The sequence below is a fragment of the Seriola aureovittata genome, chromosome 22 (genome assembly GCF_021018895.1).
Source record: "Seriola aureovittata isolate HTS-2021-v1 ecotype China chromosome 22, ASM2101889v1, whole genome shotgun sequence".
NCBI lineage: Eukaryota > Metazoa > Chordata > Actinopteri > Carangiformes > Carangidae > Seriola > Seriola aureovittata.
Window position 1 is genome coordinate 9,446,354 of NC_079385.1, and position 24,814 is coordinate 9,471,167.

The 24,814-nt window shown below is 41.1% G+C and overlaps 1 protein-coding gene across 3 annotated transcripts in view; it reads right to left on the reverse strand.

The window, feature by feature from the left end:
* The window catches only part of dock4b (dedicator of cytokinesis 4b), a 116,292-nt gene that overhangs the window by 29,997 nt on the left and 61,481 nt on the right, over window positions 1-24,814 (reverse strand). For 2 of the 3 annotated variants that reach the window (XM_056367313.1, XM_056367311.1), the window contains exons 14-33: window positions 23,346-23,470; window positions 22,562-22,724; window positions 20,235-20,341; window positions 18,346-18,499; window positions 17,029-17,126; window positions 16,739-16,822; window positions 15,551-15,651; window positions 14,537-14,618; window positions 13,380-13,550; window positions 10,364-10,556; window positions 9,504-9,640; window positions 7,858-7,992; window positions 7,004-7,102; window positions 5,106-5,200; window positions 4,369-4,444; window positions 3,638-3,738; window positions 3,339-3,397; window positions 2,002-2,150; window positions 1,591-1,676; window positions 108-134 (exon numbers count right to left, since the gene is read on the reverse strand). In XM_056367313.1, coding sequence (XP_056223288.1) covers window positions 108-134; window positions 1,591-1,676; window positions 2,002-2,150; window positions 3,339-3,397; window positions 3,638-3,738; window positions 4,369-4,444; window positions 5,106-5,200; window positions 7,004-7,102; window positions 7,858-7,992; window positions 9,504-9,640; window positions 10,364-10,556; window positions 13,380-13,550; window positions 14,537-14,618; window positions 15,551-15,651; window positions 16,739-16,822; window positions 17,029-17,126; window positions 18,346-18,499; window positions 20,235-20,341; window positions 22,562-22,724; window positions 23,346-23,470 — 2,242 coding nt within the window. The remainder of the gene's footprint in view (window positions 1-107; window positions 135-1,590; window positions 1,677-2,001; window positions 2,151-3,338; window positions 3,398-3,637; window positions 3,739-4,368; window positions 4,445-5,105; window positions 5,201-7,003; window positions 7,103-7,857; window positions 7,993-9,503; window positions 9,641-10,363; window positions 10,557-13,379; window positions 13,551-14,536; window positions 14,619-15,550; window positions 15,652-16,738; window positions 16,823-17,028; window positions 17,127-18,345; window positions 18,500-20,234; window positions 20,342-22,561; window positions 22,725-23,345; window positions 23,471-24,814) is intronic. The other variant, XM_056367312.1, reaches the window with a different exon arrangement.

The following is a 24,814-nucleotide window of genomic DNA, read 5'->3' on the forward strand; positions in this document are numbered from 1 at the left end:
CATCACAGCCAAAATGCTGCAGTTGATTTTTGGCTGAAGTTAACGTCCCCCCCCTGTTCCCCCCTCACACAGACGACACTAAGAGAACAAAGAGGAGAGCGTCTTACCTAGGGTACGGACCAAACAGAGGAATTCTACTCCAGGTGGGAAGCATAGGCGGAATAAATTAATATTAATACGATTAATATCAGCCCACACTCACACAGGTTAGTTTGGGGGTTAGTGGAGTTAGTAGGAGGAAAATAAATTAAGAAACTAAATTAAACTAAAACTAAGAAAAAGCAATAAATTAACTTAGCAAGAACTCATGAACTCAACTAGACTCATAAAAATAAACATAAAACTAAATTGTAATGTGTATTCAGGCTGAATTAATTATTGGCAATTTAACAATAGTGAATCTTAATGCATGATTACTTAACACTACACAATATAGATTAGTTATAGACACATAGATTTAATTATATGCAGTTACATTATTTTCTTTAATATTTCACATATAAAGATGGTGCAAAGATAATGAATGACTATGAAAGACAAAAGGGACAATTACAGTAGATGCATATTGATAAAGTACTTTGATTCACATATGTGATACTAGGGGAGACGCACAGTACGTATATCAATCAGAAACATGACTTCATTTCATGGGGTAATGTTATTAGACGCTAAGTCGAAATGTAGGAGTTCAGTTTTTTCAAGTCCAAATATAGTAGTTCACAGTGACAGGGGACATAAAAATATGAACAGGCACAGAACCACAAAAGAAGCAGAGATATACACATACACACACCAACACAAACACGCACACACGCTGGCGTTAGCACATACACTAAGCATGCTGGAGCACAGACCTGGAAACACGAGGACAGAGTGGACTGGCCATGGGGGGGGTGTGAGTGAAGATGAAGGTGACTCACTTACCTCTGATTATTATTTCATCAATCTATTCTGTGACAACACTTGGAAATAACAAGCTACCCAGGGCTTACCCTTTCATACTAATAAAAGGTCTACTTAAAGGATTTGTTCAATTTCAAAAAACACTTTCCTCATATGCAACATATTCTGTAATCAATCTAACACCTTAATACATTAAACAGTTTTTTTTTTGCTTTTTTAATTCAGGTAAAGGAGGGCTTCTCTGAGCAGTAACGCTGTCATCTGTGCTCTTTGCTTTTCAGGGTTAAAAGCCCATTTTCAAAAGCAGAATACTTGGGACACATCCACCTGCAGATAAAAAAGGCTATTTCCAGAGGCAAACGACCTGTGAGATGCAGCCCACGCAGGCATTTTCCTGATGAGGTCTTGCGTGGGTCGTATCATTTGGATCATTAAACTCCATAAACAGCTATTTTGTCTGTCAGTAGAAGTGTCCTGGTATCCTGAGCTGGCCTCCGCCCAAGCAAATTAGTTTAGGCCTCTGTTGTGATTTTATTGTTAAGCCGTTTGAGCTCCTGAGTGGCTCCATGGGCCAAATTACACGACATTCTGCCACGTGAGCCCCATCCCCTTTTAAGTAAATATGCACCCATACACCCCTCATCTCCATGTCTTCTGCCTCTACTGCTGTTCCTTTCTCTCACTCACATGCTGTTGAAGAGCTCCCTGTATGTCTCATCTCCTTTGCCCTCAGACATCAGGCTGTCCAGCTTGTCAATCAGCTTGGCCTCCACCTGTGAGAAGAAAAAGCATTTACATCTCAAAGAGGCTGCCAGTTCAAGCAACACTGATAAAAATGACTGGGAGGAAAAGGCAGCACGAATGGTGTAGGGGCTTAAAATTGAACAGTGTGTGAGATCAAATCATATCACGTCACGTCAAAGTCAGTCGTTTGTCACAAGATTCTGCCGGAGGAATAGCTTTAGACATGTTTTTTTAGTTTTATTTAATCCTGCCTCGATGGCAGAAGTCAAGGGGGTTTTTCTTATTTTCCCAAGACTGAAAGCTGATTTAATCTCGTGATTAAATATCAGTTTCGGGCTTCTAACAGCTGTGCACCTGTTTGAAATTGCCACTGCGTCTCTGCTCCCAGTCCATCATGTCATGGAAGATGGGGATCATGACATTCCTCAGATCAGGCTGAGGCACCAGCGTCACCTCCAAGAATGGACCGATCATTGCTGGGATGAAGTTCAACTTGTGTTCCCCTGAAAGAGAGACAGAGGTCCGTGCAGAGGTTAGGCTCTCACTTTATCCCTGAACACAACGTATTGTTTATGTCAGAGGCAATTTGGCCTGCTCTGGAAAGCAGCCTTCCTTTCTTCAAAAACTACAACCACAACAAAAGCTGCTCTGGTAATTTGGTTTAAGTGCGTTGCACTCTCAGCAAATTATAAAACACAGTATTTTCACAAACTAAATAATCACCTTGCATATATTTAAATTGATTACTGTGAGTGGAAAGACTTTGCCGTTCATACTGACATCAAATAAAGCAAAAAGAAAAATGAAGTGACTTCAAAATGCACTTCGAATTGTGCAAAAACCCACTTGAATACACCGGAAATTATTATGAAAATTGTATAAATCCATCACAAATGCAGAACAGAACAAAAGCATCCAAACAAAGCAGAGTGAGGCATGGAGCTGGTTGCCATGGTGACATCATTTTTGGCATTAAAAAAAAGAAGAAAGGGTGAGAGGTTTTTTTTAGTTCCCATCAGCTGAAGTTCAAAGAAACAGAGAGTTTATTTGCCTTTACGTTCTCTGATGTTTGTGTGTCACACAGATTTCAGGAACAATTTTATATCGCTAAAGGCGTAAATAAAGAAAGATTTTCCAGCTTGTTGTTATAGGCTTGTGAGAGACACCTGCTGCTGGACTGGAAGACAAGACAGTTGCTTTTACAGTACTTTGTTGGCAGCACCACTCAGAATAAGTCCGATATCACTACAGAAGTAAACTTAGGAGCAAAACAGTCCATGTGAACCACGTTTATCATCCATCCATCCATTTTCTACCGCTTATCCTCTAGTAGGGTCGCGGGGGGGGCTGGAGCCTATCCCAGCATCCTTTCGGGCGAGAGGCAGGGTACACCCTGGACAGGTCGCCAGTCCATCGCAGGGCACACAGAGACAAACAACCATTCACTCTCACATTCATACCTATGGTCAATTTTGGAGTAACCAATTAGCCTAGTCCCCATTTGCATGTCTTTGGACTGTGGGAGGAAGCCGGAGTACCCGGAGAGAACCCACACAAGCACAGGGAGAACATGCAAACTCCACACAGAAAGACCCCGCGTCCGAGCCGGGACTCGAACCCGGAACCTTCTTGCTGTGAGGCGACAGCACTAACCACTGCACCACCGTGCCGCCTCACGTTTATCATCTTACCTAAATTCTGCCACATGCTGAAGATCTCACAGCCCATCATCACCCTCATGTCTCCATACCTGCATGATCAAATATCATGGTTAGAAATATGCGCGCTGGCTGTAGTGAAGATGAACTGAACAGCACGTTAAGTAGTCATTATACTGTGTGTGACCTACAGTACACTGTGTGCGCGTGCAAGCGTGTGGCTGTTTTTAGGTTTGACAGAGAGTAGGAGCAGGATAGGATGCTTGTTGCCCTAACACGTGTGTGTATGTGTGTGTGTATGTGTGTGTGTATGTGTGTGTGTGTGCACTTACTTTTCCAGTATCTTCTTCCTCTTGGAGGGAGAGAAGGACTCCAGTTGAAGACAGGGTTGGTTGATGAATATTACTGACAGATAGAAATACGAGTCCCACACCTGAAAATGGAAGCAAAAATAGCTTCTTGTCAATCGTAACTAACTTAAGTTTTCATGAATTCAAGCAAAAGAAAAAAAAACTGGATAATTCCCCACTTGTATCCAGCATTTCAGTGTGTTGTGGTATATACTAAACAACAACTGTTACAGTAAATTATTTGTTTTGCATTCTCTAACAGCGTGTGTGTGTGTGTGTGTGTGTGTGTGTGTGTGTGTGTGTGTGTGTGTGTGTGTGTGTGTGTGTGTATGTATTGAAACTATGAATAGGAGATGTGTATCTATAGCATCACAGAGGGAAGAACAGACTAAAATTAATTAATTAACCTCTTTTTTTGTTGATGTTTCTTCTTTCTTCTGCCTCTGTCTGTTTTTTGTTCTTTGGCATTCAGCTTATTTTCTTGTCTGCCCGAAGCTTTTGACTAATGGTGTTATCTCTGTTTTATGTCTGCGTATCTGTGAAGTGTGACGTACAAAAATAATTTCTAATAAGTATCTGCCTGTGTGTCAGTATGTGTGTGAGTGTTTTTTAGAAGTGAGGTCGTTTGATACTCGGGGAGTTTTGAAGCACTGTGGCATTGTTTAGTTCTCCACACAGACAGACACATCTGCAGACTGCTAAATTTCTCCTACCTTGTAGTCAAACTTGTCATTGAGGAAGTTTTTCCTCAGAGCGTCAGAAAGGTAGAGGACAGTCGTGATGATGACACTAAAAGAGCAAGAGAAAGAAAGCGTGCAGGAGGTGGAGAGGGTTATTATGTCACCTTGGAGGAAAATGAATCACCGTGAACAATTCACGTATTATTCAAACAGCCCTCTTGAAGAGTAATGGTGCGGAGGTGAATTAGCGTTGAAGTGCCGTATTACTGAAACACATACAAACCCCAAGGGAAAACCAAAAACACAAAAAGGAGCTCCTTCGTTATGAGTTGAAGTTATTAAGCTCCAGTTTTCTGAATTTGACTATAAAGACTTAAATCTGTGATATCATCCACAGACTGGTGCTTTCCACTCAAAATACCAAGGTCTGTACGACTGTGTGGATACAAGCGTTTTCATTGACCTTTATGTATCACACTATCTATGCACCGCATTCGATGGTGTCCTCCAGAGTGGCACAGTACATTAGCCTTGGATTCACTCTCATTTTTAATGACAGCACCACATCAAAAATCCCTTTTACTTATCTGTGTTCTCATGGCTTTGTGGTCTAAAAATCATACCATGTAACAGCCCTTGTGTATTCTAACTGAAAACATTGTTTATCATTGCCCTGACTGTATTTCCACTTCTACCTGTTGTAACTTTTGTTTACTTTCTTCCTTCTCTCATCTGTGTCTGTGTGTGCTCCTTCATGTGTTTGATCTTACTTGTTGGTGACCAATCGCATGACAGTCCAGTCTTTAGAAAACATCTCTGGTCGGATTAGGATCCTGAACACTGTGAAGATCTGTAGTAGGAAGTCCTGGAACAAACACAGTCGACATGGTGTCACTGGAAACTCAAAAGCAAAAATGTCAAGTTTGTGCAGTACTTTAAATCACAGTCTTTACTGCTGTCTCTCTCCATGGTTCTGAAATATTCAATATCAAGCTCTGTGCGTGTCACTCCCTTGTTCACTATTCCTTTCATGAAAAAAACTCAATAGGGCAGAAGTTTTTAGACTCTGGACACTTGTTCATTGAAAGGTTTTGTGTTGCATACCTGTAACTCATGAGAAGAATACTATTGTGCAATATCCTGCAACAACTCAAGTACATTCTCTGGACACTACATTTCCACTGTGGGAATATTTGAGAGGACATCTGCATAAATTTTACATGTATTATTCAGACACTCAGCTTCAGTGACATTTAGCTCAGTCATCTCTCTAGTATGAACAAACTGCATGATATCAGTGTCTCAGTGGTACTGAAACAATGAAATCCATTGTCTCTCAGTCTAGATCAGTTTCAATTTAACCACACATTTAATTTAACCACACAAAGGAGATCAAATGTATCATTTTTATTCTATTTTTTCTAGTACAGTCGATCATTAAAATTACACTTACTGAATATACAAATACTTAGCTCATTGTCAGACGTAATGTGTTGCAGTGAACTTCATAACTACACTGTGTCATGTGACTAAACCACAATGTTCTCATATTCACATTTAAGAGTCAAATTATGATAGAATGAGACTGTAAAGAGCTAAACAGAACATTACAAGGAGAAACTCTGTTTCTATGAGCACTTTACAAGCCCAGTGTCAATCAGTCCAGACACTTACTTTGGACAGTTGTGTTAAAATTACTAAAATTAAACAATGAAAATTGTCCTTCTTGAATAAGTGCTCTCAAGCTAACAGGAGCACATTACCTTTCTATTGTTTCTGACATTCAGCCAATTGATATTTCTCACTGGAGGGACTTGTGACCTCATTTACTTTCTCTGTCTCTTCTTCTGTGTTCCTGTCTCTCTGCTCTTCTTCATGTACCCTGTGCACATTTGTGAATGTGCACTGGTTAGCATGCAGACACATAAGTCTACGCATACAACATACAAACATATGTGCACGCGTGTGTCTAGTGCTTTAAGCGAGTCACATTGAAGGTGGAGAGTTTTTGAAAACTGAAAGTGGATGAGAAAGAGAGACAGAGAAGCAGAGAGAGAGAGCAAACTCAAAGAGTGAAGTAGGAAGAGAAACAATAAAAATAGAGATGTTGCACACACAAATAAACAAGACAATAAAATACAAAAAAACATAGATATGGAAATTCTTCCTTCACTCATTACTCAATACTAATATGGAAAAACATATACTTATATATGTATGGGCACAGACTGTAAACACTGAAGACCTGGCTCAGACCAAGTAATGACATGTATAGTAATGTTGGCAGAAAGAGAAGTATCTGAAAAATGGTGTCAGTGTAAGCTTACCTCTGATCTTGCATTGCAATTGGCCAACAGATGCTTAAATGAACTCCGACAAATTAGTACCACTCTGCTTTATCCACATAGCAAAGGATGTCAGCTACAACATATCCAGTGTTATCAGATCCCACTGGGATAAAATTAATTATCACAATTAGCTTTTAACATACCGCTGTGTCTGTGATCAGACGTGACATAGAGGCCACATTATTGGCATTCTCCATCTATCCGTAGTCTTTCTTTTAGGTCAGATTCACACACAGACACATGGGGAGAGTGTGAGAGTGTTGCCACAGATAGATTTCGAGGGAGAGAGAGAGAGAGAGAGTTGGATGCGGCGATCTTACCCTCAGGTCGTCTTTGCTGCTGAAGGCCTGCAGCAGCTGCTGGTAGTGTCTGTCGTTCATCTGTCGCAGGAGTGCCAACAAACACGCCACAAACTCTCCCTGGTAGAACAACACACACACACACACGCATCCACGCACCCACGCACGCACGCACGCACGCACGCATGCACGCACGCACACACACACGAAAAGGGAAAGTTTGTAAGGTCATTATCATTAATGCTATGAAAAAAAAAAAAGCCATAATCTACACGATTAAAACAGTTGTCCTAAACCTAGAAATACTGCTACTAAGATGCAAATGGAATTTGTAATCATGTTAAGTTATGTATGGGTCCATGTATTATTATGGTTCAAAACATTTAAGCAGAGAGCAGTCTATTTGTAATAAAACTGTAATTAGGTTATGATATATAGTATGGTATTCACTGCAGGGGGATCAGAATAATTATCAAGCCTCTTTTCCTTTCCTTTCACGTGGATTAGAAATTAGAAAAAGTTTGGAAAAGACACATGTGATGCTTATGCATAGGATGGTCCTGTGTATCAGTTACTACAGGAAATGGAAAAGAACTTGTTTTATCAAATTAAGAGAATGCCCTTTATTAGCCTCTACTGGCAACCAGTAAGAGATGTAGAACTCGATTACAAGCGACCCTCCACCCTTCCTCCAGTCTCCATCATCCCACAATGATGATGATGTTGTCATCATTATCCACTTCACCATTCCCCTTTCATGCTGTGTTGTTTGGTAAATCTTAATTATTGCAATTAATGTTAATAATGTTTGTGGAATTATAGTCGCCACAGCAGCAACCCAATTTAAAAATCTATAATTACTCGCACACACATACAGTGACATCCTGGAACTGTAGTCTCATGGCAGTGCCAGCAGACTGGGGCCGGTTGCTAATTTCCAAGATGGTCCTCAGTAGAACTCCCAGCAGGCTCTCCACAATTAGCTCCACCTCCTCCGACACTACAGGCTCCTACAGGACGGAGAAAACACACACACACACACACACTTCACCTTCACAGCGTATTCACATATACAGAGGAAAAGAGAGATTTTGCCAAAATGTGACACTCACATGTCAGGGCGATCCTTGACATTCACACGACACATTCCTTCATTTCTTTCCTAAAGTTACACGAATGCTTCCTGAAAGCTATCTCGACTAATTAGCATTCCACTTGCATTTTTCTGGCAGCACAACCTTGAACCATGATCGACGGCTGACGTCATTCTGCCTCTGAGCCAAACTCTGCTCCTGTCACCCTATAATCTTACCTTCAATGCAGTTTTAATGAGTGTTGAAGTAGTGAGTGTGGACACTTATAAGAAGTTTCAAGGCTAAGTGCAAGATTTTCGAACTATAATATTCACATTAAAAGGGGAGAATGGAAAAGAATAAAAGGAAGTAGAATACAAAGGGTAAGAGACAGTTAAAGATTAAAAGCATCTCAAATAGAGTGGAGGATAAACTGGTGTGTGTGTGTGTGTGAGAGAGAGAGTTTGTGTGTGTGTAAGTGTGATTGTATGTGCGCATCTCCCTCTAGTCTCTACCCCTGACAAGACAGGCAGGTCTTGGACAGAGCGATAATGAGAAGGAGCTTCAGACTGGCACATTGGCTGCCACTGCTGTCACTTCCCTTTAGATGTGGTGCCACTGTGTGTGTGTGTGTGTGTGTGTGTGTGTGTGTATTGTCTGCGTGCTTGTGTCCTGCTGGATGCCTGTACCACTAGCTGCCCCTCTGGCAGAGAATAGTGCAAACCAGGCAACCTGAGCTGCTACACACACACACACACACACACACAAAAATCAGACAAACACATACACGCACAGTAGTTCGAAGTGACTGCCACTCCGACAATGCCCATTACTAAATTGATGGTTCTCATTACTGGACTGCACGGCTGCCAATGTCCCTGTTACCAAGACTAATTGACCATATACACACAACAAAACAATCTGCTGTTGCAAAGTATTGGCGAGGAAATTGCTCTAAGACTAATTCTTCAAGCTTTGACTCGCTTTAAAGTTTTTTTCTAGTCATTATGACGGCAAATCTCTAGTGAAACCAAGAATTCACATACTGTCACATGGTCATGTCATTAAGAATGAAGTGGGAGATCAATTTGTTGAAGCTGAGTTCTACTCCTAGAGCTTAAAGGCACAGATCAACTTTTTGGTAAAAACAAATCCTTTTCTTTCCAAGAGTCAAATGAGAAGTCATTTCTGGACGCTCAGGATATACAAGTTACTTGAGCTTACTGAGCTTTAGGAGGTGTTGGAACAGGGATTTTGTTATTATTGACACTGTTTCTCATCTTTGTGCAAAGCTAAGCTAACTGGCTCCTAGCAGTAGATTATTCTTTATCCTCTCATCCAACTCTTGGCAAGAAGGTGAATATGTGAATTTCCCAAAATGTCAAACTACTCTTTCGAGGCCGAGGCAGGCTGGTATAGCGGCAGCCGCTTGTTGCTGTAATACTCACTGCTGTGCCAGTCTCCTCCTTCTTGATGAGGGACAGCATGCTGGTGAGGATGCGGGCGCACATGACCAGGTCCCTCTGCTCCTGCATGTGGGCCTGGAGGACACGGAGCACCACTGGCAACAGGATGCACCGTGATTCTACAACACACACACACACACACACACGCACACGCACAGTGGGCTGTCAGGCATCAAAGACATACTGGTGTATAGAAAAACACCAAAAGGTAAAATGAAAATGAAAAAAATTTAGAAAATTTGCATTCGTTTTTTGTAATGCCATGTGTTGTTTTGCTTTCATGAGCACCCTGTGTTTCTTAAATGTAATTAAATGTAACTAAACGTAATTCTTTGTGTGAAATGAATGTGATTTGCATGAGGGATGTTTATCTTGTTACATGTAGCCTTTGGGAGAAGGCTGGAAATAAAACAGACACAGTAATTTGTCTCAGTGCACAGTCTTTATTAAGCACAATTTAATGACATGGAGTTATGTGCACTGTAGGGTAACAATTAGCCAAGGTGTGTTCTCCAATGAGTGTACTGCAGGAGTGCACATCCGTACAGTATAATGTGGATAAACAGCCTGTGTGTACAAGCTACAAGACAAACATACAAAGTATCACTGATCATTGTCTGTATTTTGTGGATGAATCTAGTTGTTCAAATCTGTTTGTTTCCCTCTGTGCTGTTTATTTTTCCTCTGTGTTCATAATCTCTACGCAAGCCTTTTTATATTGATGATATTTGTTCACAAACGTTTTTCTGTGTTGGGCTTTCAGTGTGTTCACAAGCCTCAGTTATGTGTGCATATGAAAGTGTACATAAACTGTGCATCTGTACGTGTCAGCACGTCTTTACCTGGGTTAATGTAAAGCTGGCTTTCCACAGTTTTGGCAATGCACTGGAGTTTGACAGCCTCCAGGGGGCAGTCAGTGTGGACAGTGGTGGGCAGGCTGCCCAGCGTCTCCCTGACGAAGCCAGCCACCTCCCGCACAGTGAAGATCTTCAAAAGCTCACCATAAACTGCTGGAAATGTCCGCAGGAACATCGCCTAGGCAGAGAGGGTTCACAAGTTAAAACAGGTGGACGCTAAATCAAACAGACGCAGTGAATCTATCATTGTCTTTTTTTTTCCCCTCTAAGACTGGAACTACTTTGTTGATACTCGCAAATTATGCTAAACAGGGCATTCCACAGTATGAATGAAGGATTTATATGGTCAAGCACCATATAAATCCAGTAATTTCAATACATTCTCCACTAAATCAGCATCATATTTTACTACACTATACACTATAAAGGAACCTCGTTCTCATGGTGATGTGGAGGTCCTGGGCAAAGCTCAGTAATAACAAATGGTGTTCTGTACCTTCATATTGTCAAATATATGTATTATATGTATATTTAAATATATGAGCACAGATGTTGGGAAAACAAAAGTAAATTTTTACTATTATGCTATGAATCGCTGGCCCCGGACTGGATTTGGTTGGAACCCATAGAAAGTCAGGGATTTTATGGATTAAACTAAAGGACTGCTCCAGTGGGACTGCTGTCTGTCGCTGTTTGTAGCTCTCTGTCTGATGCTCTTTCTTCCTGTCAAGTTCTGTCAGATTCTCGCTACACCACTGAAAAATGAATTTTAGTAAAATCTAAAATCTCATTTTTTATTTACCTACTCTCATTTTTCGAGGATAGAAGCTGTTTTTGACTAAAGGTTGGTTTAAATGGAGTAACAAGGAGTTTTATAGCGCTGCTACTTTTTAAAGGCTCCTGATGGAAATTGCCAATTCTGAGAGTTTCTCAACTGTTGTGGGGTCTAGACTGACAGACAGGGCCCCTAGACAGAATTCATGGTGACTGTCGCTTGACAAGAGATCCGGCTATAGAGGTTATAATACGCCCTCTGAGCAGCACTACGTCTTCAGGCCAGATTGGATGCTGCAGTGAGTCGCTATCAGACAGTGACGTAACAGGGTGGGGCTAGCTGGTTAGCACAATAACTTCAGTAGAAGAAAAGACGTGATAGAGACAAGAGTTACATTGGTGTAGCTTTCCACCTCTGGAGACAGCTCTCCAGACAAGCGAGTAAAGGAATGAAGTTTGATGCTGAACTCACAACATATCTTCTAGACTGGTAAGTAAACAGCTGTTAATGCTAACGTTAGCTATGTAGCAATTGTAAAATTTACAAATATCTCCTTTAAATATGTTCTACTTACGTGACTTATCAATAACCGTTTCAAGCTCCCTCAATCAAAAATAAAAATGTATTGAAAAGAATTTAATGGAGAAGAAAAAGTAAACTCTCTAATTGATCTGATACGTGGTGTATTTGGAAGTGAAAAACAGAGAAGTCTGAGAACTCCTGTGTTTATTGTTCATGGGGACCGGTTGTTCCCCAAGTAAAATGCAATCTGTGCAGAAATTCTTATTGACATTCAAATTATAAATTAAATAATATTCAGGGAGTGGTCTGGCAACACACAGTCTCTAGTATTGACGGGAGAACATCATCCTCATTGCTCAACACATCAGATATTAGGTCATCCTGTGATGTAAACTACAACACACCTGACATTATGATATATATATATATATATATATATATATATATGTGTGTGTCAAATTATGCGTACATGGCTTTGCTGTTTATGTGTATTTACTTGTGTGTTTTGACCAGTGTGTGCCACATGTCGCAGATTAACTGGGATTAGCATTAGCCTGACCCACGTCCTCCCACAGCTATTGTTGTGTCGAGAATACAGATTAGTCGAGATCAGAAGTCAGTGGAGGGATGACACGGAGCTTTACAGACCGCATGGAGAGGGCACCATTGAAGTAGCTAATGTAACACTAATAATCTCATTCTCATAGCTTCAAAGTGAGGTGAAATTATTACGAAGTCACTGAGAAGTGACTGGAGGGCTTCAAACAAGACTGCTGGTTTTAATAGCTCAACTCTTTCTGTTAGTCTCTTGAGGACTTTGTTATAATTGTTCAAATGAGGTGTGAAAAGAAAACCTGACGGGGTAATAAACCTGGTGAGAACTATTTTTCTTTAATTGTAGGGCAAAACAAGGTTCACATGGGGGAGGCGAACATCAAGGAAATACAGGACAGAAATTCCTGTCAAGCTTAGGTGATTTCATACACACACACACACACACACACACACACACACACACACACACACACACACACACACACACACACACACACACACACACACACACACACACACACACACACACACACACACTATACCTTTTAAGATTGCATGTTTCTAATTGATTAAAGAAAAAGAGACCAATGAAAATACAGAAGAGTCAAACAAGGAAAGGGATGAGGAAGAAGAGATGGACAAATAGGCAAAACAGAGAGATGGAAAAGGAGAAGATAATGAGATACAGCACAACACAAACAGACTCAGAGACACACACAGGTAATGTAGAGACAAAAATACAGGAATTTCTCTCAAGTGGTTTAAAAAAATAAAAATAAGACACCACAAACAACCACACAAGCAGCTGTTCCTGGTGTGTAATTAGGATTATCTTTGGCATCTTCAGCTTGTTTGTTTAGGTCTCGTTTGAAATCAGTGAAGGCGGCTGCCCTGCTGTGCACACCTCCCACCGGAAAAAGGAGAAGCTGCCACAGTAATTCCTATTCCGACTCCAGACCCTCTGGTAGCATGAAATTCAATTACAGCCAATTTCTCACCTATCACAACTACATTAACAGGAGTCCTCCAGAATGAAAACATAATGTGGTGCGAATGTGCCAACAGGCACACAGACACGCAGAGATGCATAAAAGCACAGAGGAACCGAGACATGTTTGTGCTTTCAAACACAAATACAGACACACATACCTGCGTTTGTGCGACGGGACTGGTGCCTTTGTTTTCCTGCGAGAGGAAGAAGCGGATGGACATGAAGAGCTCGTGGATGCAGACTCTGAACTCCTCCTCGTTCTGGCCTCCTGTGGCCAATGAGAAGAGCCGGCGAGATTGGATAATGTACTTGAAGATGTACTCGCTGGCCTGGAGGACAGAAGGAACAATCATTTATCAGTTGTTGGGAAATTAAAAAGCCAAGTCAGACTTCCCTTCAAGGGAAAACAGTCAAAGAACTATGTGATATTAAACTTTGCTCTGATGTATTCAATCCAAATTTTTATGACTCAATTTAACAGAGAGCTAAAAGCGGTGCACACATTTGGCCAACAACTTTGATAATCAAGTCATCGTTTGTTTTGGCGTTCAGACAAAATAAATAATCTGAAGATGTCATTTTGGGCTATTGGAGCTTGTAATGGCCATTTTATATGATTTTCTTACATTTTATTTACTATACATAGTATAAGTATTTGTAGCCCTAGTTTTTTTTTTTTTTTTTATTAAAAAAGGTAAAATAACCACTTTTTAACAAAACAATGATCAAGATCATTTAACTAAATTATATAAAGATTCACATGTTGGTTCAAAACTGAACTTGTCAAAGAAGGTGTTCAAAAAAGTCTAATAAAAGACATTCTACACAACACTTGCTGTGCATCAGTTATTTATTATTTACTACGTGACATAGGAACATTTACTTCTGCTGCAGAATCTGTTCCGTTAATGATAAATGGGAAACTGCAATACAGAAGCCTCATGTGTTTCTCTGATGGCGCATCTGCATGAGTCATTTGAATAATGTGATATGGATTCCCAACACCAGAGGCACTGCATTTCTGCTGATTAAAATTGCATGCAGCATAATAGACAGAGGAGGGGAGTAATGAATGGTGGCGTGACACACTCGCTGCTGATTAGCAGGGACGGCTGAGAGAGGCAGCACGTTTGTTTGCTTGTATTTCTGGATGCATCTGTTTTGATGGTGTAGTGGTGTGCGTGTGTGTACATCACGTGATTGTGTGTCTATACAGACAGCCGCATGTGGGAGTGTGTGGTATGAAAATATCGCTCCGTCTGCCTTTGTGTGCGTATCCTTTGTGTGTGCACACGTGTGATACCCAGTGCCTCACCTTGAGCACCTGCTGTATGTGATCCTGATGCTCTGCGTCAACAATGCGGTCCACGTACCACTTCAGCACTTTGATCAGGTCCCTAGAGGAGACGCACATATACACACACACACTATCACCATTTGGCTCTAACAACATCACACATAGTCGCTCCCACTGGATTTGGCAAATATAGATGAGGCAATGCAGCATTTTAAAATGAAATACTTTCCATCAAACACTGTCTCGATCCATTTCTGAGAAAACTCTGCCACTCATTTGCCAATATTTCAAGTATAGATGATTTAAATGTTATAATTGGGAGTAATGATCATAGGATGACTAGCAAATCCAATAAAAATCCCTTATTGCATTTTTAAAAGGAAACTCTTTAAATCTAGTCGAGGGGCATCCTTTTCATTCAGCAGTGAGCTGGTGACAGAGCCAATGTCTTCTCATTCTAATCAGGACAAGATGACGTCTTTGTTCCCTGATAAGAACTTGAGATAGTTACAATTAAGGTGTGACACTTTTAATGAAACAATATCACAGGTAAGAGAGTTGAAAGCAGATGGATGTGGCAGCAGCATCCTCAGTGTGCACAAGTACAGTAGGAGAAGAAAAAAGAGACAGCACCAGCACGGTATCTTTGCAGGTACAGAGAGTGTGAAGAAGACAGCCGGTGAGAACAGCAGGTGGTGAATTTGTGTGTATGTGTGTGTATGCGTGTGCTAGACGAGAGGAGAAAGGAGGAGTTTAAAAAAAAAAAAAACAGCACAATTTCATAGTTCACTTTTCATCCGCCAGGTGGCGCCATAACCATTTCATTCACACTTACATTGTGACTAAAATCAAAGCCCAGAGCTGAGCAGATCTGCCTCTCAGCACTGACGCAGGCTGGCCTCTATGACTGCCTCTGATCTGACACTTCATTACAATACAATTTAGGCTGCAACGTTGTGCGCTCAAGGCGCTGCCTGAGCCTTGAACAGCCACATTTGCAGAAGTGAAGGCTGAAATATCATCGTCACACACCTGTAGGACAAAGCTCCGGCAAAGTGGCTCTCGATGTAGGTGTCCATGACTGGTTTGAAGTGCTGGAATTTGCTGTCCTGGAGAAGGTTGATTATATGGACCTAGACATAAACAAAGACATATTATAACAAATAGAGAACACTACTGTCTGTGTGACCCTTTTTAACCCCATTAAATACAGTTTTTCCCCTTAAGAATCTTATGACAACACCATTTCAACAGATGGATACATTTCCTGAACGTATTTGATTCTTTGACAACTTCAGGATCTCCACTACCAATTCAAATAAAGTTCTGTGTGTTTGAACAATGTTGAGCTACACAGGTTCAACTAACCTGAGCTAGTGTAAGATTCAGATGAGATTTAATGGAGAATAAAATAAAATAAAAAAAATAGCGATATTTTTCAGATAGTTATTATTATATGAATCTTCACCTTGAAATAAATCTCTAACAGGAAATCTATGGCGAGGAAGTAAAATGTTGTCAAATTGCACTCTAAAGACACACATCATTGTGCAACACAACCAATCTGTTTACTTTGATTTCATGGCCAACAGAAAAAAGAGATAAAATATATCAAATATAAAAGATAAGAGGAAAAGTATTGAAAAATTTTGATATTTGAAAATACAGATTTATAAGAATATAACGATAATAACCAAGGTAAAAAGTGGTTGCACATATGACTCCATGTTTCCCTCGTGTATAGGTTTGTTGCACTGAATTTATCCGAACCACAGAAGATAAGTCCACTTGTCAGACTTGTTGGATTGATCTCAAAACCACAAAAAGGAAACTTGATGAGTGCACCGGCTCGCTCGACCTTTTCACCATTGATAACGCCACGCCGAGCGGAGAAAGTGTGTTCATGTTTCAGTGTCAGACTGATGGGGCGAGCAGGAGAGAGACACACACAGAGGCAGACAGAAAGAGAGAGAGGGGGAGAGAGATCGATTCCCGGCCTCGCTCTATCAGCGCAGTGCAGCATGACCGGGGTGAGATTGGTTCAGCGAGCTCTGAAGCGTTACATCACCAGATCTTTCACCAACGGTTAGTTTGTGTTTCTGTTTTTTCCGCATTTGACTCAAACAATTTGAGATTGCGCTTGACACACGACAAAAATAGGAAACAGAAAATACACAACGATGCATGGATATGAGCAGACCATTAGGACCACGTACTCACCAGTGAATCGAACACCTTCAGCCCATATCTCTGAGAGCTTTCATCCAGAATACCAAAAAGAGTGTCCAGGGTGTCCTGCAGAAACTGGTGAAGGCAGAAGGACAAAAGGGATTTTGTACAAACTGGCACAGAGCTGATGTATCAAATTAACTTTTCAAGGTTTCAGTTTTTGAATATCCTCAGCCTGTCGACATGAAATCAAAAACGTGTGGACTGAAATCAAACCAGAAACAATCAATACTATGAATGCCAGGATAGCAAGAGCAATCCAAAGCTGAGTGTGGTCCTACTTTGACAATCTCCGAGCCATCGATCTCCTTCAGCTTAGTGAGGCTGTCGTTGATCCTTTCGGGGTGGGCTCTCCACTTCAACAGGTCCAGCATATCACCTGGAGGAAGACAAAGAGAGTGCGACACAGGGATAAGCGTAGGAGATACAAAAAGCAGGAAGTGACCGACAGAAGACGTAAAGACACATCTCGTTTGTTTGTAAAGAAAAGCAGGATTATGAGAGCAATATGCACCTCAGAACACACAGCATCGCCACACCCTTCAATTATAGCCCAAAAACTCCACCGAATCCAAACAAATGATGACATTTTCAAGTGCAGCGGGATAAAGGAGATAAAAAGTCATTTTCCTGAGCCAGAGTCCCCAGACATATACATGAATAAAACATAAGCCCTGGAGAAGAAAGTCTTTTAGCTGTCTCCTCAGATTCTATTCAACCTGAAGCGTGTCTTTTTGCAACTTCACGTGTGAATTTGTGTCTGTGTGTGCATGTGTTTGTGCGTTTGTTTGTACCAATCTGTCAAATGTTTTTTTTTTTTTTCAACAAAAACTCAAGCAATACCTCTATAAACAATTCACAAAAAAAAAAAAAAATCTAATGTATTCAAGAAATTAACAGCCTGTTAATAAATTGTGCCTGTAGCTTTTATGGTTATATATTCTACCAGCTACTTAATGAAGTAAAAAACAATTCATCCCTCACAGACATACTGTAGTCTGGTAAAATATTGACACTCTGGTGAAGTTTGGGATGCATCAGTGACCCAGTAGAGAAAAACAAATGTCTCCTCTAATGTTCGCTATATTTCACTTTACATTCATCGTTGGCTAATGAAATTTTTTTCACCATGAATGAGGCCAGCTAAGAAAAAAAAAAGACTACAAGAATATTTGTAAGCGCATTTCTGAAAACACAATGTTTTGTTAGTTCATTAGTGAGATCTGCAAACTGGAGGCTATTTCTACCACCCTGCATATTCACAGGTTTATTCACACACTCTCATGGGTTGGAAATACCACTTTCTCACTTCCTCAGAACCTGTCTCTTCCTCTGTGTTTTTTTTCTTTTTCTTTTTTCCTTCAACATATGGTGTTTTACCACTTTCTTTGCCTTTTGCGAAGTGATGATCACCGTCTTTGGCAGAAATACTTCTATTCCCTACTTGCCGAACTCTACAGATGCAGAGGACGACACAGCACTAGAAAGCATCGCAAAGGCTAACTCCAATTAAAAATGTGACAAACAGTTCGAGCACCGCAGCCAAACACACCTCACCGGGCGAGTGGCCAAAATGTCAATCCCTGAGTCTAGTTTACCGTTCTGTGTGAGCTTGGTGGAGCAGAGGAAGCTGGTGATCCAGAAAGACTCCTTGGTGCCTTTCAGCGTCTGGTTGTTGGACGGGAGGCTGGGCTTAGAGAACGGCAGCTTCAGGTAGCGCGAACAGTCTGCCAAGCTGGTGTTCTCCTCACACTGGAAAGAAACAGGAAAAGGATAAGCAACACATTTTTAAAAAACTGGCACAGTGGGTTAATAGGAAAGTGCTAAAGTAATGCTGCAATCACTGTTTTAATGCCAATTTATCAATATTACACTTGCTCAAATGTGGGTGATTTCCACAAATGTCATATATTATATCACAGGGTTGGAGGCTGTATATCAATGGTGACTGAAACATGTAAAGCCATGAATCAACACAACACAACAGGATTAAAACTTAGTTTAAGGTTCAGGTTTAAAAGTTCAGCCTGTCGAGGTGATAACGCTGCAGAAGTTAATGATGAGACTTTTGGGATTTAATGTGCAGCCTTAATGCACAGCTGAGGCCGTTTGAGCTCCAAAGCTACCACACAGTTTGGAATGATTCTTCTGTGTCTATTTTGGGTCTGAGGAGAAACTAGGCCATGCCAGTTTCATTGAGCTTTTCAGCAACTTCCATCTGGCATTAGAATGCCCCCCCCCCCCCTAAACGGTGGGAACACACCAGGATACCAGAGTTTTCCTTTAAAACTGGCAGGCTCAGGTTAGGAGGGTTTTGTAAGACTAAATCTGGTGGCAATACAAGAGAACAGAGGACAATGAAAAGTGGAGGCTTTGTTTTTAAAGACAGCTCAAAGAAAGTAGTAGCTGTAGTTAACAGAAGGATAAATAATCCGACTTCTGGTCACTGTTCTGCCTCGCTGCCAATGAAATGTATGAAGGCGCTCCATGCTTTTCCGTCCTCCGCAAAGCCTCAGGTTTATGCACACACCCTTTGCCTGCAGCTGAGGACAAGCATGTAGTCTGCAATTATTCTCAATTACACCCAAGACGGTCTTGCAGAAGCTTTTAACTAGGGATGCAGGCAGTTTTATTTGCTTTAGTCTTTTGATGTGTCAAACCCAAAATGTGTGAAAAGATGACAGTGAGTCTGTTAGTGTCTATAAAATGCAGAAAATGGACATAAAGGCCAGGCTAAATACAGAGATAGAGACTTGCACAGGAGGTCTGCAACAACATCCGTCAGCTTTGCCTCAAAGGAAATGTGCATACAGCCAGTTGAGTAACAACTGTTTCTCACACCAGCACAAGCAAACAGACATACATCAACACTGACTTGCAGTTAAATTCAACCTCGCAGCTTGAAAATGTTGCATAAGTGGACATCAGTCATTGGCCCGCCAGGCTGTAATGGAGTGATGTGAGCTGGCACCAAACAGTGTGACAACAGAATGACAGGATTTTGCCATTTAGAGCAAATTATTCCCATAATAATATACAGTGTGACACAAAACAGTGAGTGGGTTCACTGACGAGAATCTACAAGCTGCAATTAACCAACTGACCGGATGATAATGGATCTCTGTTCTCTCTAATTGGGGAAATTCAAATTGCACTTTGGCTGTTAATATGGTGTTAAATAGGTAATAGAAGGGGTTAAGTGGACAGGAAAGCACAATGATAAAGGTCAAATAGCTTGAATTCTGATTAAAAAAAGCAGCTCATCCCCACGTTGTTGAGACCAAGACACTTTTTGTTACATGAGTGAAAATGCATCAAAACAGTGACATTATCTCATTCTCAATCTTGGATGGCTTTACATATCCAGATGACCATTTCTGCAGTGCGCTCTCAAAGCAGTGTACGTGCGTGCCCTGTAGAAGACACAGTCAATTCGATTCCATGTGGCTCAGTCTAAGTCTCGGCAGAGAGGGTATGCAGGCCTTACCTTATGGATAATGAGCTCATGGGTGCCATCTGGCAGAGTCCTGCCATCCTCCTGCATCAGAGGAACAAAGGAGTAGCCAAACAGTTTCTTCTCTCCCTTGTCTTTAGCTGTCAAACAACAACACATGGACATGGCACTGAGTCCAAAATACACAAGCACAGGCTGCAAGAAAACAAACATAACACAAAAGCTAATATAATGGTACCAGTTCTGCTTTTCTCATCATGCAGTTTAAAATTAGTAAAGAGTGGAACTATCTGTAAATCATCTCTAAATGTAGGTTCCTATCTTTAACCATAAGTACTGCTGACCTCATCAGGTTGGAATTTAAAGGTACTTTTGTGTGTTAGTGGTGCTATGGAGCAATGCATTAAAGATTGGGTCCTAGTTTTGTTGTATTTTGTGCTCTACTTGCATGCACACACAGAAAAGGGCATGGGTGACGAGAAGAATATTACTGCTATTGATTTCAGCAAAATCAACCAGCAAAATCCAGGGAAGAAGGGTTGAAATTATTCAAAGCAACTTCGTGAGTGTTTGAGGTGGCCAATGCATTTTTATGAGAAACACTGAATGCGAAATGTGTTAGCAAGAAAACTCTACAGGATACCTTTAACTTCGGAAGTCTGAAGTCTATTGAACCTGTAGACACACCATTTAATTGTCAGGGTGTACTGAATCCCTGCCTGAGTGTACGTCTATGCAACCTCAACCACTGACAAATACAAGGCAAAACATATTTTTTGTAGATGTTGTTAAAGGTACTCTAGGAGGGTCTGATTACCACTGCTGCTGTGTTTTTAAGTAGCTTTCTGAAAGCTCTGGGCATAATTTGCATTATGAACACATGTAATCTGATTTCTCTGCTGTTTTAGTGCTAATGTGCACACAGCGGGAAGTGAGAAGCGTGGTGCTAGGAAGGTTTCTATTTCCTTTCATTGCAGCACCGCTGATTAATTTAGCCGGCGTCTACCAGTCTTCTGTTTATGTGTGTCTCTGTGTGTCTGTGTGTGTGTCGATTTTCCCGGGAGAAGCACAAGTTTGTACTGTATTAAACTTAGAAATTGGTACTCCACACCACTGCCATTTTATTTCTGTCTTCCTTTGCCGTGATTAAGCTTTTGTACCAGGGAAGTTATTTCTCACAAAACTGTACACTTTTGCTTTTTGTCGTGTCTGGTTGCCTTTGTGGAGGTTTTCCGAATCTATAAGCCTTCACACACTTTGGCACTAGGAGATTAAGAAAGATTAAGTGGTACTGTGTGAAACCCAGGTTTAGCTGAGCATGGCAGACCAGGTAGAGATTGATGGATGTTAACATTCTGAAACCACTCTACCAAAGACACTATGCTATTATATAGTGCAATGTAATAGTTTGGGGGCTTGTTAGGAATTAAGGGTTTTAAATTGTAAACGTGGGCAGACTTCATGTTTTTAACATGTCTACTAAGAGAAAAACAAAAATCAGGTCCAGCTCCTCTGACAGCAGTAACAGTAAAGTTGGCTGACTACTGCAAATGATTTCATCAGTTTAAAATATCACAGAAGACATCTACCAACAATTAGCTATAATAAAACAAAGTATTGCACTGCTGACACTGACAGGTCCCTTTAGCATCATTTAGGAACAACACTGGACTCCTCGCAAACAAATTAACAATTACCGCTGCTGCATAATAACTACAGCAACAAGGCTGCATTTTAAAGCATATAAATAAAAATGAGCTTTCTGTTTTGAATTGAAAATGAGCGCGTCTGCAAATTATATTTCTAGAGGCAGGTCGTCTCCGAGTGTGGGAGCCCTAATAGTAAGTGTAATATGGTCTCCTCAGTTTGGTGCCTCCCAGCCTCCCAGCTTGGCATAATAATATCAGCTTGTTATGAGAGAAGAGATTTGGCCTTCTCCCCGTAGCCCAGAAAGAGGGTGGGAGAGACTGAGAGCAATATTTTGGTCATAATTAAAGCTTTGTATCATTAGGAGGTGAGAAGTTGGACAAACAGTCTCATTATGAAAATACTAAAAGCGCACACTTGTACACTGGGACATTTTCTGTTTGGGGGTAGCAGCAGCCTTGGGGCTTGAGGCTGGATGGTTGGCAGGTTGAAGTGGGTGGAAAAGTGAAGGCTTATTGTGCATTTTCTCCCTCCACAACAGCACATCTTTACCCTCTCACTCCCCTGGATAATCAAGTGAAAAGAAAAAAAGCACCTAAGGTGTTCACACCCTGGGCAGCTAGTACGTGAAACTGTGTGAAAGCCTGGAAAATTGTGTTCACTTAACCTTTCCTGGATAAATAAAGGTTGTCCACAATCTCAGTCCTACTTACTGGAGCAGTGTCGGAACTCAAACCGGACATGTGACCCCCGGAACATGTCGACAGGGATGGGAAGCTTGATCTGCTCCGCCCAGCGGGGGCTGTTGTTGTGATACAGCACCAAGGAGTGGTACTCGTCCCCACCTGGTTCACCCGAGCCGGCGGCTACGTGACTCTGAAAGACAGATAGAGGAGAGTGAGCACAGATGGAGGAGGCGAGTGATGCAGAGTAAGAACATGAAGTGAAGAGAGGAAATGAGAAGGCCAGGCTCGAAGATGAGGTAAAGAAGGACACAATGAATTAATGTAATGTATAAATACAAATGTACTGAAAATTGTAGACGTACCACCACATGCCAATAAAATGAGAATGACATGGTTCACATGTGTGTTTATGTGTGTTAGGGGGTTGCGTGCTATGTGGCGACAGAAGCAGTGGCAGCAGGGTTATATTTGAGTCTATTTTCTGTCCAAGGCCGAGGCAGCGCAGGAAACCACAGAGGCAGACTGTCACAGTGCTGCACCAAAAATGGGCAACACAGTGGAAAGACACTTAGCTCTCATCTGGGTCAGCGATATTTAAATGAAGAGCTTTGCTCCAAAATAAGACACCCACTATTAAAAAAAAAACTGAGTTAACTAAGGACTTAAATGAGGTGTTTACTATCCTTAAACATAGTGTTTAGCCCTTAAAAATTATATATTTCCCCAATGACAGTTATGGATCTTGCAAAATGGAGACATAACAACTGTGACACAAAGCTGCTAAATAAAGAAAAAAAAAAAGTGTTGTCACCTTGAGGATCTGTCCATCGATGTCCAGCACATAAACGGTGATCTCCACGTTCCTGGCGACACTCTTCCCTCCCTTCTCAAACTCTCCTTTCTCCAGTGTGATGTAAAGGTCATTCCTCATCTCTCCTGCAGGGACAGGGAGGTAAAAGAGGCAACAAGCCATTGATTATGCATACAAGCGAGAATTAATAATGATCTCTCAGCAGCTTGACGACAATGTTTAGTGTAATGCTCCATGACAGGGTTGGCCAGCACTTACATTAGTGGCTATTTAAGATATATCTCCTGCTGACATGAAATCTTAGCCTGAGTTATAACCTTTGACAATCAGAGAATACAAGACTTAAAGATCTGCTGTAGGTAGATTGTGTAGCCAATACCCATTTTCAGCAATAAAGGAGAGGCAATACACAAGCACAAACACATTACACACCTGCAGTATAACACTGTCCAACTCACAACCAACAGTTAAATAAAAAAAGGATAAAAATCGACACAGCAGAACCAGAGACGTCATCTTTTCTATTACAGACATTCTTCTTCTGTGTCCAAACATGGCACCTACATTACCCACAATGCAGCTCAACTACCAATACTTCAGTTAAAGATTCCAGGTGTTTTATCAATGATTCTGAAGAACCAGGACAAAATATTGAAGATTTCCTGCTTTTTTGATTTTGACATGAATATTTTTTGGCCTTTTACCAAACTTTACCGAATCTGTTCCAGGTGAGTTTTTTGATGAGAGCTATTTTACCAGCGACACGATGTGTGATGTGCCCGGACACTGGACAGTATATACTGTATCTTCTGCTGGGACATTTATCCATCACGACATTTGACGTGTGACTCATTGCTTCAGATGCTTTGTACATTCCCCTGTAAGTGTTGTAGACCCATCGTCTATAAACCTCAGATGTGGTCACGACAATGATCTATTATCTACACATTTACAATGAAATCCTGACTGGTCTGGGTTCTCTTTCAGTGAGACTACAACATCCCTCACTTGGTTTCATTTAGTTTGAGGGTTACATTACTGTTACTCAGTAACTCAAGTGACATCACTTAAGGCAACTTATCAGATTTTCTTTCAGCTCCCTCTGGAGCCACAAAAGGCTTCACCGAACTTTTTTCACATATGCAGTAGTACGCCCCAACACCTGTAAACAGACTGTTATGAGAATCAGTGGAGTGCCCCTTTAACTTACAGAGATCACATGGAAAAGAGCTATGTGCAACAGGTATACAGCTATTATTACTGGTTGCCCTTATTCCTACGTGCAGATGAACAACAGGTGCAGATCTGGCTCATATACAGCATAAGCTATATAGGAAGATATAGGCATCAAGTACACAAAGAATAAAAACATGTGCCAGAGATAAAGGGTGTCAGAGTTCATCCTGTAGTCACAAGGTCTCTCAACTAGTCAAAATAACTGTCAACCATAGTCAAGGACAAAACACAGA